The sequence below is a fragment of the Caretta caretta genome, chromosome 24, assembly GCF_965140235.1.
Source record: "Caretta caretta isolate rCarCar2 chromosome 24, rCarCar1.hap1, whole genome shotgun sequence".
Taxonomy (NCBI): domain Eukaryota; kingdom Metazoa; phylum Chordata; order Testudines; family Cheloniidae; genus Caretta; species Caretta caretta.
In genome coordinates, this window is record NC_134229.1 from 19642272 (window position 1) to 19658731 (window position 16460).

At 54.3% G+C, this 16460-nt stretch overlaps 2 protein-coding genes across 2 annotated transcripts; one reads left to right on the plus strand and one right to left on the minus strand.

Moving 5' to 3' along the window:
- Positions 1 to 171: 171 nt before the first annotated feature.
- LOC125625883 (uncharacterized) lies at positions 172 to 16410 on the minus strand. Its single transcript, XM_075122752.1, has 4 exons — positions 16329 to 16410; positions 5075 to 5135; positions 1252 to 1390; positions 172 to 755 (listed from the first exon to the last, which is right to left on the minus strand). The coding sequence occupies exons 1-4, from the start codon at positions 16329 to 16331 to the stop codon at positions 275 to 277; spliced, it is 684 nt and encodes a 227-aa protein (XP_074978853.1). The 5' UTR covers positions 16332 to 16410; the 3' UTR covers positions 172 to 274.
- Positions 11675 to 15214, plus strand: APOE (apolipoprotein E). Its single transcript, XM_048828465.1, has 4 exons — positions 11675 to 11739; positions 12138 to 12194; positions 13482 to 13632; positions 14084 to 15214. Exons 2-4 carry the CDS (start codon positions 12152 to 12154, stop codon positions 14715 to 14717), a joined length of 828 nt encoding a protein of 275 aa, XP_048684422.1. The 5' UTR covers positions 11675 to 11739; positions 12138 to 12151; the 3' UTR covers positions 14718 to 15214.
- Positions 16411 to 16460: the final 50 nt, after the last annotated feature.

Consider the following 16460-nt stretch of genomic DNA (forward strand, 5'->3'; position numbering starts at 1 on the left):
GCATGTTTAAGGGGGAATGGTTTAGGGGGGGTATTGGGGGGAGGTTGAGCAGTTTGTGGGGAGTGGGTAATTGGGGCCATGACCCTCTACAGGCCTGGTGACCTCCTGTCCTGTTGGGGGATTGACACCCCAAGCCCCCTTCCCCAGAGATGCAGCAGGACCACAAATCACTGCATGATCAAGCAGCTGGTTTATTGAGTGATGGACAGCTGTATGGGGCAGGGAGCCTGCTCTGGGGTTCCTTACAGCCTTGGGTTCCAGGTATGGACAGGGCCTATGATGCTGCACCTCCACCGGTCTCCTCACTGAAACATTGCATGAAGGCGTCCCAGTGGGAGTTCAGCCAGCCATGCAAGTCCTCAGCATAGGGGCTGAGCTTCTGGTGCAGGTCGCTGGCGTAGGCTGCCAGGCCATGCTGGAACTCCTGCAGCCCCAGCTCCTGGACATAGGAGCCCAGCTTCTCCTGTAGCTCCACCCTAGACGGGATGAAGCTGTACGCCTGGCGACCAAGCAGGGTCTTGCTGTACTGCTCCGCCATCTCCAGCAGCCCCTCAGTGTAGGACACCAGGACAGCATGCAGCTGCTTCTTGTAGGGCTGCATCTTCCTCTCCAGTTCCCGCAGCTCTGCCACGCTTACCTCCACCAGCGCATCTACATGCCTGCTCAGGTTCCTCAGCTGCTCCTGGGCCTTGGGGGGCACCTTACGTTCTAGGTCATCAAAGAAGTTCTCAATTTTCCTGGCGAGCCTCCACTGCCTGCAAAGAAAGGGAAGCAGCTTAGAGTGACTCACACTCTGGGCTGCTGGCTCTGTCTGACCCCAAGGCAGAAGGATTGGCTGGAGTGGGGAGGGGAGGGGGGTGTCAGGGAGGGGAATGTGGCCCCAGGGCAGGAGGACTAGCTGGTTCATGGGGGTTGGGAATGTGATATGGGGCCTCCACCCCCCAGTTTTGCTGGCTTTGATCCAGCCTCAGCCCCCAGGTCAAGGGCACTGGTTGTCCCAGGGGCATCGGGCCCTGCCATGCCAAACATGGATGCAATTCTGACTGGGAGAACAAGCACCCGCAGCTGAATCCCCAGCATCCCTAGGGTTGGCCAGGCCAATCCCTGCTGAGCTGGTGGGGCTTGCTAGGCCCAGAAGCAGAGGTGTGGGTCCTGCAGTCAGGGATGTGACTCTAACCCCTCTGCTCTGGGTCCCTGGCATGGATGGGGGTGCTCCCAAACCCTGCCTCCAAGTCAGGGCAGGTGCCTCACTCGATCTCCTGGCCCAGCTCAGATTTCTGGATCAGCTCCACGATCGTTGTGATAAGTTGCTCCAGGTAGTGTGGGATGGCATCTGCGACCTGGTCCAACTTTGGCCTGGGTTTCTCGCTGAGGGGAGAGGCCTGGAAGCCTGGGAAAGGAAAGGGATCCCCAGTGAGACAGTGTCACTGAAGGCCCCAGGGCTGCCCTGGCCTGGAGAGACCCACTGAGCTACCTCTCCCTGGAAGGAGGGGCACGTGGTAACTGCACTGGGATGTGGCTCAGGACTCCTAGGTTCCAACCAGCTCTGGGAGGGAATATGGGGTCTAGGGGTTACTGCAGAGGGGCTGGGAGCCCGGACTCCTGGCTTCTATCCCACTTTGCCACAGGCTTCTGATAAGGCATTGGGACACTGGGATTGGCAGACTGGATCAGCCCCATGGTTTGTCAAGGCAAATATCTAGAAGCTGGCACTCAGTGGCTCAGGGGAATGTGCAAGAACCCTGCAGTAGCAGATGTGGGTATTTTTCCTCATCACCCCAATAGTTAGCACTGGGGCAGCTGGGTTTATGCGCCTCCTAAGTCTCTAACTATGGTCATTCTGGATACTCCCATTATCCACAGAAATGCATCTGTGAATCCTGCTTATTGGAGATGAGTTCCCTGAGCACCCTTCACCCTGCTGAGCACCGAGAGAATAACAGGCTTCTAAGGCAGAGGTTCTCAAACTGTGGTCCGTGGAGCACCAGTGGTCCAAGAGCTCCACTAATTAGGTGCCTGGACCCTGGAGAAGATGCACATGTAAGGTGAGGGGGTGGCCTTGGGGGGAAGAGGGGGTAGGTGGGAGGGGGCAGTGGGATGAGAAGAGGGGTTGGGAGGAATTTGGGATGTGCAGGGCTGCGGCGACCAGAGAAAGAGGCGACTTTCCCCAGCTCCAGGGCTGCAGCTGCCAGGGAGAGACAGCCCTCCTTCCCAGCCTCAGCTGTGTGGCTGCTGTGGTGGAGGAGAGACCCCCTCCTTCCCAGACCCAGCTTGGGGTCAGCCGCAGCTAGGGAGAGAGGAAGAGACCCCCCCTGCTTCCAGCCCCAACTTGGGGGCTGCCACGGAAGGGCAGAGAGGGCACATCCATCGCATTAGAAAGGTAAGACTACTGATATTAAAATATGAGTTGCGTGCTTTTATTTGTAAAACAAAAAAACATTAATTATTAAGCGTTTTTTTAATATAGTGCTTTTATCCAAAGCACTTTACAATAGTTAGCTAATGGTTCAAACAACATTTGGAAAGATCATTAAGTGGTCCACCGAGATCCTCAGCAAATTTCAAGTGGTCCGTGAAAAAAAGACCTTGAGAAGCACTGTTCTAAGGGGTAGCCAACAAGATTTGCCAAGAGGAAATCATGCCCAGACAGTTCCTTCTTTTTCAGGGTTACTGGGCTAGAGGCCAGAGAGGAAGCTGTAGATGTGATTATAGCTTGATTTTTTGGGTAGGGTTTTTGATACAGTCCCATGTGACATTCTCAGAAGCAAACCAGGGAAGTGTGGTCTATATCAGTGGTTCTCAAACTTTTGTACTGGTGACCCCTTTCACACAGCAAGCCTCTGAGTGTGACCCCCCCTTATAAATGAAAAACACTTTTAAATATATTTAACACCATTATAAATGCTGGAGGCAAAGCGGGGTGTGGGGTGGTGGCTGACAGCTCGCGACCCCACCCTGTAATAACCTTGCGACCCCCTGAGGCCTCCCGACCCCCAGTTTGAGACCCCCTGGTCTAAAGGAAATTACTATAAGTGCAAAAGTGGCTGAAAGAATCACCCTCAAAGGGTGGTTATCAATGGTGCACTTGTCAAACTGAAGGGGGGGTATCTAATGGGGTCCCATAGGGTTCTGTCCTGCATTCAGTACTCGCTAATATTGTCATTAATGACTTGGAGAATGGAGTGGGTAATCTGCTTAAACACTTGCAGATGACACCAAGCTGGGAGGGGTTGCAAGCACTTCGGAGGACAGGATTAGAATTCAAAACGACCTTGTTGATTTCTGGCCAATTCTCCAATTTATCAAGATTAAATTCAATAAAGGCAAGTGCAAAGTACTTAATTTAGGAAGGAAAAGTGAAACGAACAACAACAAAATGGGGAATAACTGGCTAGGTGGTAGAACGGCTGAAAAGGCTCTGCAGGTTAGAGTGGGTCACAAATTGAATATGAGCCAACAGTGCAATGCAGCTGCAAAAAAGATTTATATCATTCTGGGGTGTATTAGTAGGAGTGTGCTATGTAAGACACCAGAGTTAACTGTTCCACTCTACTTAGCACTGGCGAGCTCTAGGTTTACTTGGAGTTGCCTCAGCACAGGGGGCTGTACTAGATGAACTCCTGAGGTGCCTTCCCAGGTTCATTTGTCTGCTTCATTCAGGCTGACAGAAAGAGCAACTAAATACCCCTTTTTGTAGTGAGAACTGATACCAGAGAAGCCACTGCCCACGGCACTCACCAGCAGGGCAAGGCCTGAGCAGAATGGCTGTATGGGCCAAGGGGTTTCCCTAGTGACTGATTGCAAATGCAGGGGATGGAGCACTGGTTGGCAGCAGCTGTGTATGTCTGTGTATCAAAGGCACAAAGCCATCAGACAGGGAGAGACGTTTTTGTTAGCATTGGCCTGGGAGGGAGCAGAGCTAGGGCTCCTTGGAGCACACAGCTGGTGGAGAGGCAAGCTTGGATTTCTGGAAAAGGAAACCGCCGGCTCTTGTATGTTCCTGCTGTGTTCAGGGAAAAGGAATTCTGTGCCCATTCTCTGTAAATCAACAGGCTTATACCAAAAATGAGACCTGACTCTTACCATCGATTTGGGGCCTTGCCAAGAGATATTGGCTGCCCGTTGGAGAGGGGAACAATACGTTTATCACATCCCCTTTTATCTGTCTCCTTTTTAGACAACAGGCCCAGTGTTTTCATCCTCTCCGCCCAGGGCTTTTTCCCAGACCCTGGCTCTCTCTCGTTGCCTGTCCTTGAGCTCCCACTGATTCTCCAATATCCTTTTTACACCAGTGCAAAGTGTTTACACTGGGGGGTGGAGGGTGGGGCGATTTCTCTGCTGCCCTCCCAGTGTTCCAGTCAGCCAGTGTTCACCCCCGTTCGGCACACCACAGTTCTGATCTGGATGTGTCTTACACCGGATGAAAACTCTTTTACACACTAAAGGGTTAGACAAGTGCCAGAAACATCCCATGTAGATAACTCCTGAGACTCCCCAGCAGGAGCTCTGCCTGGTTGAATGAGTCAGGACCCAGGGAACAGAGCGCCCAGCTGAATGCTTAGCAAAGCAGGGTGTTCCCAGAGCTGAGAAAGGCTCAGTCCGTTACACTGTTTTTAATTCATGTTTCCTGCTCTCCCCCCCCCTCCCCCCGCAATCCAAGCTGCATTCCCTCCCCTTTCCCCTGCTCCTGTGACTGGGTCTCTATCAGATACTTTAGTGGTTTCCACTTGAAAAGTCAAAGCTGATTCCTGTGGGAGAGGGTGCCCAAAAGACCTGGCTTCCAGGCAGAGGGATTCCCCACACACACTTCAGAGGAACAGCCGTGTTAGTCTGTATTCGCAAAAAGAAAAGGAGTACTTGTGGCACCTTAGAGACTAACCAATTTATTTGAGCATGAGCTTTCGTGAGCCACAGCCACATCTGATGAAGTGAGCTGTGGCTCACGAAAGCTCATGCTCAAATAAATTGGTTAGTCTCTAAGGTGCCACAAGTACTCCTTTTCTTCCCACACACACTGTCAGCCAGCGCCCAATGGGACAGGTGTGAGGCTGCACCGAGACACACTCACACTCACCTAGCACAGCCAGGGACAGGACAGCAATGAGAAGCTTCATGCTCAGAGTTTCCTGGCGAACCTGGCAGGATGGAGGAAAGAGATAAGTTAGACCCAAGGGGGAGTGGATGGGGTAACAGCCTTGTCACCCATGCCTCCTCCTGTCACTCATTAACCTCAGCACCTGGGCATGAGCTTTGTCTACAGTCCAGTGCTGGGGAGTCTGGCTTTGGGCTCCCAGCCCCCGAAATAAAACTGCCCGGGTTGGTGCTGCCCGGAAAGCCCTGGCCTGAGACTGTTTCTTTCCATCCCCGTAGTTGCAGCCTTCTCTCTGGCCTGACAAATGCAGTCTGGCCCCACTCGTATCCATTCAGAATGCTGCCTGCTGCAACGATCATGTTCTTTTGGCCAAAACAATGGGCTATCTCTCCTCTCTTTGCTGGCTTCTCTTCTCTCTGGTAGTGTTACACCTCTGACCCAAACAGCTAATTCAAGTTTGGGGCCCTAGCGATGTCCCAGCTGGGAGTACAAATTCATGACGGAGTCCCGTATTGTCTTGAGTGCAGCCTTGTTTATTCACAGGGTGTCCAAAGTCCTGTTTCTGCAAACTAGCACTAGCAGGAGGAATGACAACCCCAAACGATACTCAGCGCTTGTCTACCCTTCAAGCCCTGCAGCTGCGCCGCTGAAGCACGAAGGGAAGACACTATGTCTGTCGGTGGCAGCCCTTCTCCCACCTGTGTAGGTACTCCACCTCCCTGAGAGCCCGTAGCTCTGTCCACAGGAGAAGCCCTCCCATCAACTGGAGTTCGGGCAGTATAACTGCATCGTTCAGGTTTTCCACACCCCTGAGTGTCGTAATTAGACTAACATAAATTCAGCATGTGGACCAGGGCTCGGCAAACGGCCCTTCCCCCATCCAGTTTCAAACTCTCTAGGGAGTTTTAGGTGTAATTAATGTATCCTGACAGTTATATTAACGGAAGCTGTATTCACACCCAGTCTCAGAGGTCTGTGACTGTACAGTCCCCAGTCCCTCTCAGCATAACAATACCAAGCACAGGGTTCAGAGGAGCAGCCGCGTTCGTCTGTGTCCGCAAAAAGAACAGGAGGACTCGGGGCACCTCCACTCCATACGGCTAAATGCAGTGCCTTGCATAATGACAGGTTTCAGAGGAGCAGCCGCGTTCGTCTGTATTCGCAAAAAGAACAGGAGGACTTGGGGCACCTCAGAGACTAACCCATTTATTTGAGCATAAGCTTTCGTGAGGAACTTTCACCAAGGAACTAGCTGTAGCTCACGAAAGCTCATGCTCAAATAAATGGGTTAGTCTCTAAGGTGCCACAAGTCCGCCTTTTCTTTTTGCGAATACAGACTAACACGGCTGCTACTCTGATACAGGAGGTATGTTAGCAACAAGAAGGTCAAGAAAAATGTGGGCCCCTTACTGAATGGGGGAGGCAACCTAGTGACAGAGGATGTGGAAAAAGCTAATGTACTCAATGCTTTTTTGCCTCTGTCTTCACGAACAAGGTCAGCTCCCAGACTACTGCACTGGGCAGGACAGCATGTGGAGGAGGTGACCAGCCCTCTGTGGAGAAAGAAGTGGTTCAGGACTATTTAGAAAAGCTGGACGAGCACAAGTCCATGCGGCTGGATGCGCTGCATTGGGGGGTGCTAAAGGAGTTGGCGGGTGTGATTGCAGAGCCATTGGCCATTATCTTTGAAAACTCATGGCAATCAGGGGAAGTCCCGGATGACTGGAAAAAGGCTAATGTAGTGCCCATCTTTAAAAAAGGGAAGAAGGAGGATCCTGGGAACTACAGGCCAGTCAGCCTCACCTCAGTCCCTGGAAAAATCATGGAGCAGGTCCTCAAGGAATCAATTCTGAAGCACTTAGAGGAGCGGAAAGTGATCAGGAACAGTCAGCATGGATTCACCAAGGGCAAGTCATGCCTGACTAACTTAATTGCCTTCTATGATGAGATAACTGGCTCAGTGGATGCGGGGAAAGCAGTGGACATGTTATTCCTTGACTTTAGCAAAGCTTTTGATACTGTCTCAGTATTCGTGTCAGCAAGTTAAAGAAGTATGGGCTGGATGAATGGACTATAAGGTGGATAGAAAGCTGGCTAGATTGTCGGGCTCAGTGGGTAGTGATCAATGGCTCCATGTCTAGTTGGCAGCCGGTATCAAGCGGAGTGCCCCAAGGGTCGGTCCTCGGGCCGGTTTTGTTCCATATCTTCATTAATGATCTGGAGGATGGCGTGGACTGCACCCTCAGCAAGTTTGCAGATGATACTAAACTGGGAGGAGAGGTAGATACGCTGGAGGGTAGGGATAGGGTACAGAGGGACCTAGACAAATTTGAGGACTGGGCCAAAAGGAATCTGATGAGGTTCAACAAGGACAAGTGCAGAGTCCTGCACTTAGGACGGAAGAATCCCATGCACTGCTACAGTCTAGGGATTGAGTGGCTAGGCAGCAGTTCTGCAGAAAAGGACCTAGGGGTTACAGTGGACGAGAAGCTGGATATGAGTCAACAGTGTGCCCTTGTTGCCAAGAGGGCTAACAGCATTTTGGGCTGTATAAGTAGGAGCACTGCCAGCAGATCGAGGGGCATTATCATTCCCCTCTATTTGGCATTGGTGAGGCCTCATCTGGAGTACTGTGTCCAGTTTTGGGCCCCACACTACAAGAAGGATGTGGAAAAATTGGAAAGAGTCCAGCGGAGGGCAACAAAAATGATTAGGGGTCTAGAACACATGACTTATGAGGAGAGGCTGAGGGAGCTGGGATTGTTTAGCCTGCGGAAGAGAAGAATGAGGGGGGATTTGATAGCTGCTTTCAACTACCTGAAAGGGGGTTCCAAAGAGGATGGATCTAGACTGTTCTCAGTGGTAGCAGATGACAGAACGAGGAGTAATGGTCTCAAGTTGCAGTGGGCATTTCCTTCCTTAGCGGTTTTTAAGGTCAGGCTTGACAAAGCTCTGGCTGGGATGATTTAGTTGGGGATTGGTCCTGCTTTGAGCAGGGGGTTGGACTAGATGACCTCTTGAGGTCCCTTCCAACCCTGCTATTCTATGATCCTATGATTCTAAGGTGACCGTCGCTGGCTCTCTGTTGCCCCTCTTGCAGCCCCTTCCCACTGGCTCAGGGACTATCCTGTTCTGTGTCTGTACTGTAGTGCCTGCCACATGGCTGGGGCTCCTGCACAACCAGTAACACAGAAATATAAGGATAATAACATGAGGCAAACACTAATGCAATGCACATGCTGCTGGCGGCCTCCCTGCAGGCCCCTCTCCCTCCCAGCTCTGATCAGGTCTCATGGTCGCTCTCTCACTATGAATCATCCTTGCTGACTTGTTTACTGGGACTGCGGATCTCCGCTACGGGTTCTCCCAAACTGCCTCCAGCTTGGAACCCAGGGCAGAAACCAGTGGCTGCTGCCAGAGCTGGGCTCAGGCCCCACAAGTGTCTGGACTTCGGAATGGGGAACCTCAGAAAACTTGATGTAGAGGCAGTAGCCTTGGAGCCAGAAGACCTATTACCCAGCTTTGCCACTGACCTGCTAGTCCTTTCCCCTTCCTGGGCCTGTTTCGCCTCCCTCTGTTGGGATTTTAAACTCGTTTAGGCAGGGCCCAGGGACCCTCGGTGTCCCTACACTGCAGCTGGGAGAGTGCTTCCCAGCATGGGTAGCCAGACACCTGCTCACTGTGCTCAAGCTAACTCACTTGCAGCAGACGCAGCGGCTCAGGCTAGCCACCCATATAATGTACCCAGGGGATCAGGAGGCTGGTTCTTGGGTAGCTAGCCCAAGCCACTGTCTGTGCCACAGTGCCCACAAGGCTATTTTTGGTGCACTAGCTCCAGCAGAGCTAGTGTCTGTCTGTCTTTGTACTGGGAAGCCTCCTCCGTCCCAGCTGCAGTGTAGATGTCCCCTGTGTGTCTTTGCAGAACCTGGCACAAGATGCCGGGAGTCAGGGCTCCTAACTCTGGGAGGGGCATGGGGGGCTAGTGGGTTAGAATGAGGGCTGGTGACTGGCAGTCAGGACTCCTGGGTTCTGTCCCTGGCTCTGGGAGGAGCATGGGGTCTAGTGCGTTACAGTGGGGATAGGGATGGGAGCCAGGATTCCTGGGTTCTGCCTCTGGTTCTGGGCAGGAAGCAGGGGAGACTTGGGAATCTGGCTGCTGTGTGACTGAGCGAGTCATATCACCTGTCTGCCACTCAACAGACCCACCCTTTTAAAATGGGGGTGGTGATGCCAACTGCCTGCCCCTTCCAGATCTGTGGGTGAAACATGCTACAAAACACATTCTCTGGTTATTTATTGTCTTCTCTCCTCTCCACTTGGGCACAGGGAACGCATGATGCCAGGGAAGGGGGACTGTTGACACTAGCAGAGGATTTGCAGTCAGGTGGGGAATCCTAAGTGGGATGGGGAATGTGGGAAGGAGATGAAGCTGCAGCTGGATCGAGGAATGCAGTTTAACAAGGGGGACTGGAAAGGGGTCAGGAGTTCAAGTGAAAGAGCTGCAGGGGCAGAAACGGGCTGGAAATCCTGGCTCCACACCACAGAGGAATGCGCAGAGGTTGGAGCCCAGTGATCTATGATCAGAAGCAGAGTCCTCTGCTGACACAACAGCGCTGAGGCTCCGTGCAGAGGTCAACTGGCAGCAGATAAGGCCTAGGCCACAGGGCGGTACTGACAGCAAACTGTAGCCTCAGGGACCTTCCCTCCCCACTTTGCAGCTGGAGACATTTACTGGCCTGTAGTTTTCCTTCCCAGCAAACCGGGAGGGTGCCAAGTTGGGGCATCCGGCGACGGAGCCTGATTCCAGACCGCCTGATACAGCACGTAATAATCCCTCATGGAAAGGAAGAGGCATGTTCAACTGTGTTATTCCAGGCTCTGCACAAACCTCTAATCCAGAAACCAACAGCGTTTAATACAGAGTCAGCCTTTGTTATGCAAATAAGTTTCTAATATATAATTACAGCCGCAGGGCAGGTCCCAGCCAGGTGGGTCTGGAAACCAATTTTCTGTTTATCTGTTTGGAAAAACAAACCCTGAAGTCATTTTGCCAATGTCACCACGTACCGTGACAGCATCACCCTGAACCTGGCTCGCAGTGCTACGCAGGGTTACCTTGGGTCAGCGTTTGGATGGGAGACACGCTCAGGGAGTGGGTCGCTCTTCCTGGGCAGTCAGTGTTGGTTCGGACGCTCCAGCGTGGCACCACGGGCCACTGTGCTGTCGGAGCCGGGTGGCGGCTCGGGAGGGGGTGCTCGCCTGTCTCAGTCAGTGCTGACCCCAGTATGGCAGGAGGGGGTGGGGGGAAGGGCACTCTCTGTCACAGTTCAGGGCAACTGCAATTGGATGTCCTGGCCGTTGCCATTCTGGATGGAGACCCACCTCACTTGCCCTCTGAGATGGAGATTCCCAGGCTGCACACCTCCCTGCCTTCACTCCCATTTCCCAGCACGCCTGCTTGCTTTCCCTTCAGAGCCCAGTAGCACAGGGATCCCTGCAGACCACGGTGCCACCCAGCTCTTTGTAAGCAGCCAACGTTCGTCTTAAGGTAAAAGCATAACAGAAAAAAACAAAGAACCTACATGCATGCTAATGAGCTGACCAGGACCCCACCCTACGAGGGACTCTGGCAGGAGCAGTGCGTGTGGTGACCAACCCAGAAAGCACCCAGTCTTCTGGGGCCTCAGGCGACCCAGTTTGTCCAACTCTTCCCAAAGGACTGGAGCCCCCACCTGGAGCAGCGTCCTCTCTCTTTGCTGGAGCAGGAAGATGCACGGGGGGGCAGGGAGGGGAGCAGATCTCCCAAACAGCAGCAGCATCACAGACTCTGGCTTTTCTTGAGATTTCATAAATCGCCCCCCCCCACAGCCAGCATGAGGTCTCAGTGCCCCCCCAATCCAGCATGAGGTCTCAGTGACCCCCCACAACCAGCATGAGGTCTCAGTGCCCCCCACAGCCAGCATGAGGTCTCAGCACGCCCCCCCCACACCTGGTATAAGGTCTCAGCATCTCCCCCCCATACAGGGCACAAGGTTTCAGCGTGGGCACAAGGTCTCTGCACCCCCCAGTACAAGGTCTCAGCACATCCCCCATACACACTAACAAACACATACCCAGCACGAGGTCTCAGCACCCCTCCCTCCCCACAGCCTCAGCCCCAGATCTCAGCACCCCCCCCCAAGAAAAAGTCTCAAGTCCCCCTGCCCCAGCCTGTGACACTTGGACACTTTGTATTCTCCTTTGAAAACAGGACAAAAATGCAGAGGGGGCTAGTGCCCCCGGTGTCTGTCCCTGAGAGTGGGGGGCCCTCTCTCCTTTCCCTTCTGTCCACCTCCCTGTGCGGCGTCCGATTGCCGGGGGAGACAGGGTCCTAGACCCAGTGGGGTGGGGCAGACTGCGCAGGGCAAGGGGAAGAGATTGTGTCTGTCTCCCTCTCCTCCCCGGCAAGCAGAGGGTTAACACTTTCTCCAAAGGGGAAGCTGTCCGGCCCCATGCGGGGGTGGGGGGGTGGGGGGGAGTAACCTTCGCCCCCTCCAGCTGCATTGGCGAGTTTGCGCTGGCTCTGTCCTCCCCCCGCCCCATGGGTATTTAAGGCAGCGAGTGGGGCTGGTGGCACTTTACAGCCCAGGACTAGAAGCCCAGCAGAGGTGAGGGCAGGGGGCAATGGAGATACACCCTAAGAAGTAATGGGGTGCTGCAGGCCAGAGGAGAGGGTGTGGGGCAGTAGTAGAGGTGGGAGGGGCTGGGGGTTGCAGCCTCGAAGAGGCTGGAAACGTACAGGCTTCGGGGCAGGCAGGATGCAGCCCAGAGGAGTGGGAGGATGGATGGGCAGCAGCCCAGAGGGGATGGCTGAGGGGCAGGATTAGGGGTAGAGTGGATGCAGCCCAGAGGGGCAAGGGCTTTCCTTAGGACAGGGGTGGTTGGACCTGGCTTCCTACATGCTGTGCGCCCTAGCTTGTATCCCCTGTGGGGGAACCCATGGGGGGTGTTATGTCCCACCCTCCCTGCGCTCATTCACCCCAGCCCCTTCCTTCTCTCTCTGCAGGCAAAGCTGCAGCCATGAAGTTTTGGATTGTGCTGCTGGGGGCAACCCTGCTGGCAGGTAAATGGCTCGTTCAGTTCATCTCCCCCATCAGGGCAGGGTTGGAAACTCCCCTTCTGGTGTTGATCAGGAGTAACCTCATTGGAGTCATGGGGACTGGTTCCCTTTTCACGCACCATGGTGTAAATCAGCAATGTGACCCAAAAAAAGAAAAGGAGGACTTGTGGCACCTTAGAGACTAACCAATTGATTTGAGCATAAGCTTCTGTGAGCTACAGCTCACTTCATCGGATGTGACGCAGTGGGTAGGGGTCCTGCCTGGGGACTCCTGGGTTCTATCCCTAGCTCTGGGAGGGGAGTGGGGTCTGGTGGGTTAGTGCTGGAAGCCAGGAGTCCTGGGTTCTATCCCTAGCTCTGCTACTGACTTGCCCATGACCCTGGATGAGTCACTTAGGCTTTGCCTTCACTGTCAAAAGCAGGTGTTTTTTCCAATGGGAGAACCAACCCATGTTAGCTATTACTACCAACTGTTACCACCACGCAGTAAAGGCCAAGCTAAGACTGTAATTTTACCATGAAGTCAATCAGCAGCAGGGTGCAGCGCTGACCTGCCTAGCTACCTTCCTGCAAACAGTCCAGGTGCCTTGTCTCCAACAGGATCGTACAGCAGGCTGGTGATCCCTCATTTGTGTTAGCAAAAAGAAAAGGAGTACTTGTGGCACCTTAGAGACTAACCAATTTATTTGAGCATAAGCTCACGAAAGCTTATGCTCAAATAAATTGGATATCTCTAAGGTGCCACAAGTACTCCTTTTCTTTTTGCGAATACAGACTAACACGGCTGTTACTCTGAAACCTCTCATTTGTGTTAGTTATTGCACTGCAAAAACACCACCTTTTGCTGTGAAGACAACCTCACACAACTTGTCAGGTCTCTTTCGACTGGTAAACCCTTTTGGGGAGGGACTGTCTCCTACTGTGTGTTTTGTACAATGCCTGGCACAACGAGGCCCCTGATCTCGGTGGGGGTCTATGCAGAGCCTGGCACGACGAGGCCCCCGATCTCGGTGGGGGTCTGTGCAGCGCCCGGCATGACGGGGCCCCCGATCTTGGTGGGGGTCTGTGCAGCGCCAGGCATGACGGGGCCCCCGATCTTGGTGGGGGTCTGTGCAGCGCCAGGCATGACGGGGCCCTGATCTCAATCAATCTGTGCAGGGCTGGCCAGGGATATGACACTGGGCTAGATGGGCACCGGGTCTGACCCCCTGTGTGGCACCAGGGCCGCAATGGCCTGGGTTACACAGGAGGTCAGACTCGACTCTTTACCTGCAAACTCTGCCCCTCCAGGCTGCCAGGCCAACCCACTTGTCCAGGATGAGCCCAAGACTAAGTGGGAAGAGGCTGTGAAGGTCTTCTGGAACTACCTTTCCAAGGTGGGACACGCCGCAGACAATGTGACCGCCCAGATCAAGAGCTCCCAGCTCAGCAAGGAACTGGAGTGAGTGACCCTGCGGCTCAGTGTCAGTGGGTGAAGATGGGTGGGGCAAGGACACAAAGCTGCGGGGGCCTGTGTCCCCCTGGAAAGGGCGAGATCTCTGCTGGGAAAAATGCCGGGCTTTGGCGAAGTGCTGGGTGCCAGGCTGTGCTGAGAAGCACCGTGTTTGGCTGGTGCACACCACGCCTGTGGGTGTTGCTGCCGCTTTGCGGTAATGGTGGGTTGGGAGCATTCCTAGAGGAGCATATGGGGGGATGCCCAGCCAAGGGCCACAACCAGGGGCACAGAGGGGGTGATGTGGGATCCTTGGGGAGCCCTCAGTGCCCTGTTGAAGAGTGGGGTTTGGATGGGTGTCCCCACAGCCCTGCATGGGCGCATCACAGATATCGTGGCTGGGGGAGAGGGGTGGTGCAAGCCAAGACGCCCCAGCTCTGACTCCCTGGTCCCTCCCCAGCGGGCTGATCACCGACACCATGGCTGAAGTGGGGGTGTACACAGAAGAGCTGCGGGCCCGGTTTGGCCCCTACGCCCAGGAGGCCCAGCAGCGCCTGGGCAGCGAGGTGGCGGCGCTGGCAGGGAAGCTGCGGGCCGACATGGAGGAGGCCAAGGGCCGAGTGGCGCAGTACGCGGGCGACGTGCGCTTGATGTTCGACCAAAACCTGGCGGAGGTGCGGGCCCGAGTTGGCATGTACCTGCGCAAGCTGCACAAGCGTCTGGGCAAAGATGCTGAGGAGCTGCGCCGCAAGATGGCCGCCTATGCCCGCGAGGTGCAGGCCCGCACCGACCAGCGGGTGGACACCGTGCGCCAGGGCCTGCAGCCCCTGATCGACAGCATCCGTGACAAGGGACAGCAGCGTCTGGGAGCCCTGAGCCAGGCCATGGGTGAGCAGAGCCAGAAGGTGCGCGATAGCCTGGGCACCCGGGCCCAGGAGCTGCAGGGGCACCTGCAGGAGAAGGCTGAGGAGGTGCGGGGCTCCCTAGACCAGGCTGCTGAGCAGGTCCGCCAGTGGTTTGCACCCTTCCTGCAGGATGTCAGTGCCCAGTTACAGGCCCTGGTGGAGAAGCTGCAAGGGAAACTCCAGCTGTAACAGCCCCTGCTCACCCCACGCTGTGGCCCCCCAACAGCCCAGAGCCCTGGCAATCCAGGGGCCTGCATTCCCAGGTCCCCCACAGTACAGCCCTGCCCACTGATACCAAGCTAGCTGCGGAGGTGTGTGGCTCCCGGAGCAAACAGGCATGAGTCACTTCACCTGCTAAGCCTGCTCCAGACCTCCTGCAGGGGCCCAGTTCTTCATTGCCCCTGTGCATGAACCCCAGTGCATAGACATTGCCACTCCGACCCTGCATTCACACTTGGGACTGGTGGAAATGAAGCCACGAGACTCAGGGCAACCATGAATCTGGCCTTGAGCTGCGTTTGTGCAGGTCCTGGAGACCTGAGAGGGGATAACCTCTGCCCATCCCATTCTCCCCTCTCTAACCACAGCTGAATCTGATGCCCCATCCCATCCCCACTGTTAGATCTCCTGTGTTCACCAGTGCTTTCACCTGTAACTAAATAAATCCTTGCTTTGGGCACAAGATACTCGGGGCCTTTTCTTCTTTATGACCTAAATTTATGAGACACACACATTCAGATCCCCAGCTGCAGTAAATCAGCCGTAGCTCCAGGGGGGCCAGATCCTGGTCAACTGGCACTGCTCCGTGGGCCACAGGTGCAAGAAGTCCTCCCACCGCTATCCCATATTGCACTGCTCCATTCAGAATCGACCGATCTGGGCCCCTTGCTGCCGTCTACTGTCCAGGCTGGCATATGGATGTGAGCACGGCAGCAGGAGTGTAAAGAGGTTATTTTACCTCTGTATTTGGCACAGGTCTGATCGCTGCTGGAATACTGTGTGCAGTTCTGGGGCCCACAATGCAAGGAGGATACTGATAAACTGGGGAGGGTTCAGAGACTAGCCATGAGAATGATTAAAGAATTAGCAAACCTGTCTTGTAGTGATAGACTCAGAGAGCTCAAGCTATTTAGCATAACAAACAGAAGGTTAAGGGGTGACTTGATCCCCGCCTATACGTACTATTTCATAACGGGCTCCTCAGGTATCACACACTCCAGTGGCTGGAAGCTGAAGCTCGATAACTTCAGACAGGAAATAAGGTGCAAATTTTTTACTGCTGACAGTAATAAACCACTGGAACAATTTACCGAGGGTCGTGGTGGATTCTCCATCACTGGCAATTTTTAAACAAAGATGTTTTTCTAATAGCTCTTCTTCGGGAATCATTGTGGGACAGGTCAGTGGCCTGTGCTATGGAAGGGGTCAGACTAGATGAACAGAATGGTCCCACCTGGCCTTAGAATCTATCAATCCGCTGCAAACATGGTATTAGTTCAACTAATCTGAGGCGTTCAGCAGATACTGGTGCTGCAGCAGGGCAGGGCCAAACCCCCAGCCTACCTGCCAACACTCACTGCTGCTTTCCCCTGAATCCCCCCTCCCAGCAGTGTTCGGGATCCCAACAGATGCTCCCAACCCCCCATTCACAGACACGGCCCTTAGCTTGGGGCCCTCTGGGTTCTGACTTGTCCCAGATGCTTATCTTCCAGCACCTTCAGTGGGAAATGCTGCTAACCAGCCCCACCCTGATCCCTCCCTAAACACTCACAACCAAGTCTGTTGGGTAAAGTCTCTCACCATTGGCTCCGGGGGAGTTACATCAGCATGAAATTTGGTCCATTGTGTTTCAAAGGACTTCCCCAGCTCTGCTCCTGCCCCACTGGAGAACACATTCCCCCTGCCTACCTCCACCGCAGCAGGTCTGCTCCA

Bases quoted from the DNA above. Each gene is read 5' to 3' on its own strand.
- LOC125625883 (XM_075122752.1), bottom strand. The intron at 1,391-5,074 runs GTGAGTGTGAGT...TTCCTTTCCCAG, and splicing joins CCTGTCCCTGGCTGTGCTAG to GCTTCCAGGCCTCTCCCCTC. The intron at 756-1,251 runs GTGAGGCACCTG...CTTTCTTTGCAG, and splicing joins GAGCTGGGCCAGGAGATCGA to GCAGTGGAGGCTCGCCAGGA.
- APOE (XM_048828465.1), top strand. From the start codon at position 12,152: ATGAAGTTTTGGATTGTGCTGCTGGGGGCAACCCTGCTGGCAG. The intron at 12,195-13,481 runs GTAAATGGCTCG...CTGCCCCTCCAG, and splicing joins GGGGGCAACCCTGCTGGCAG to GCTGCCAGGCCAACCCACTT. The intron at 13,633-14,083 runs GTGAGTGACCCT...GTCCCTCCCCAG, and splicing joins CAGCTCAGCAAGGAACTGGA to CGGGCTGATCACCGACACCA.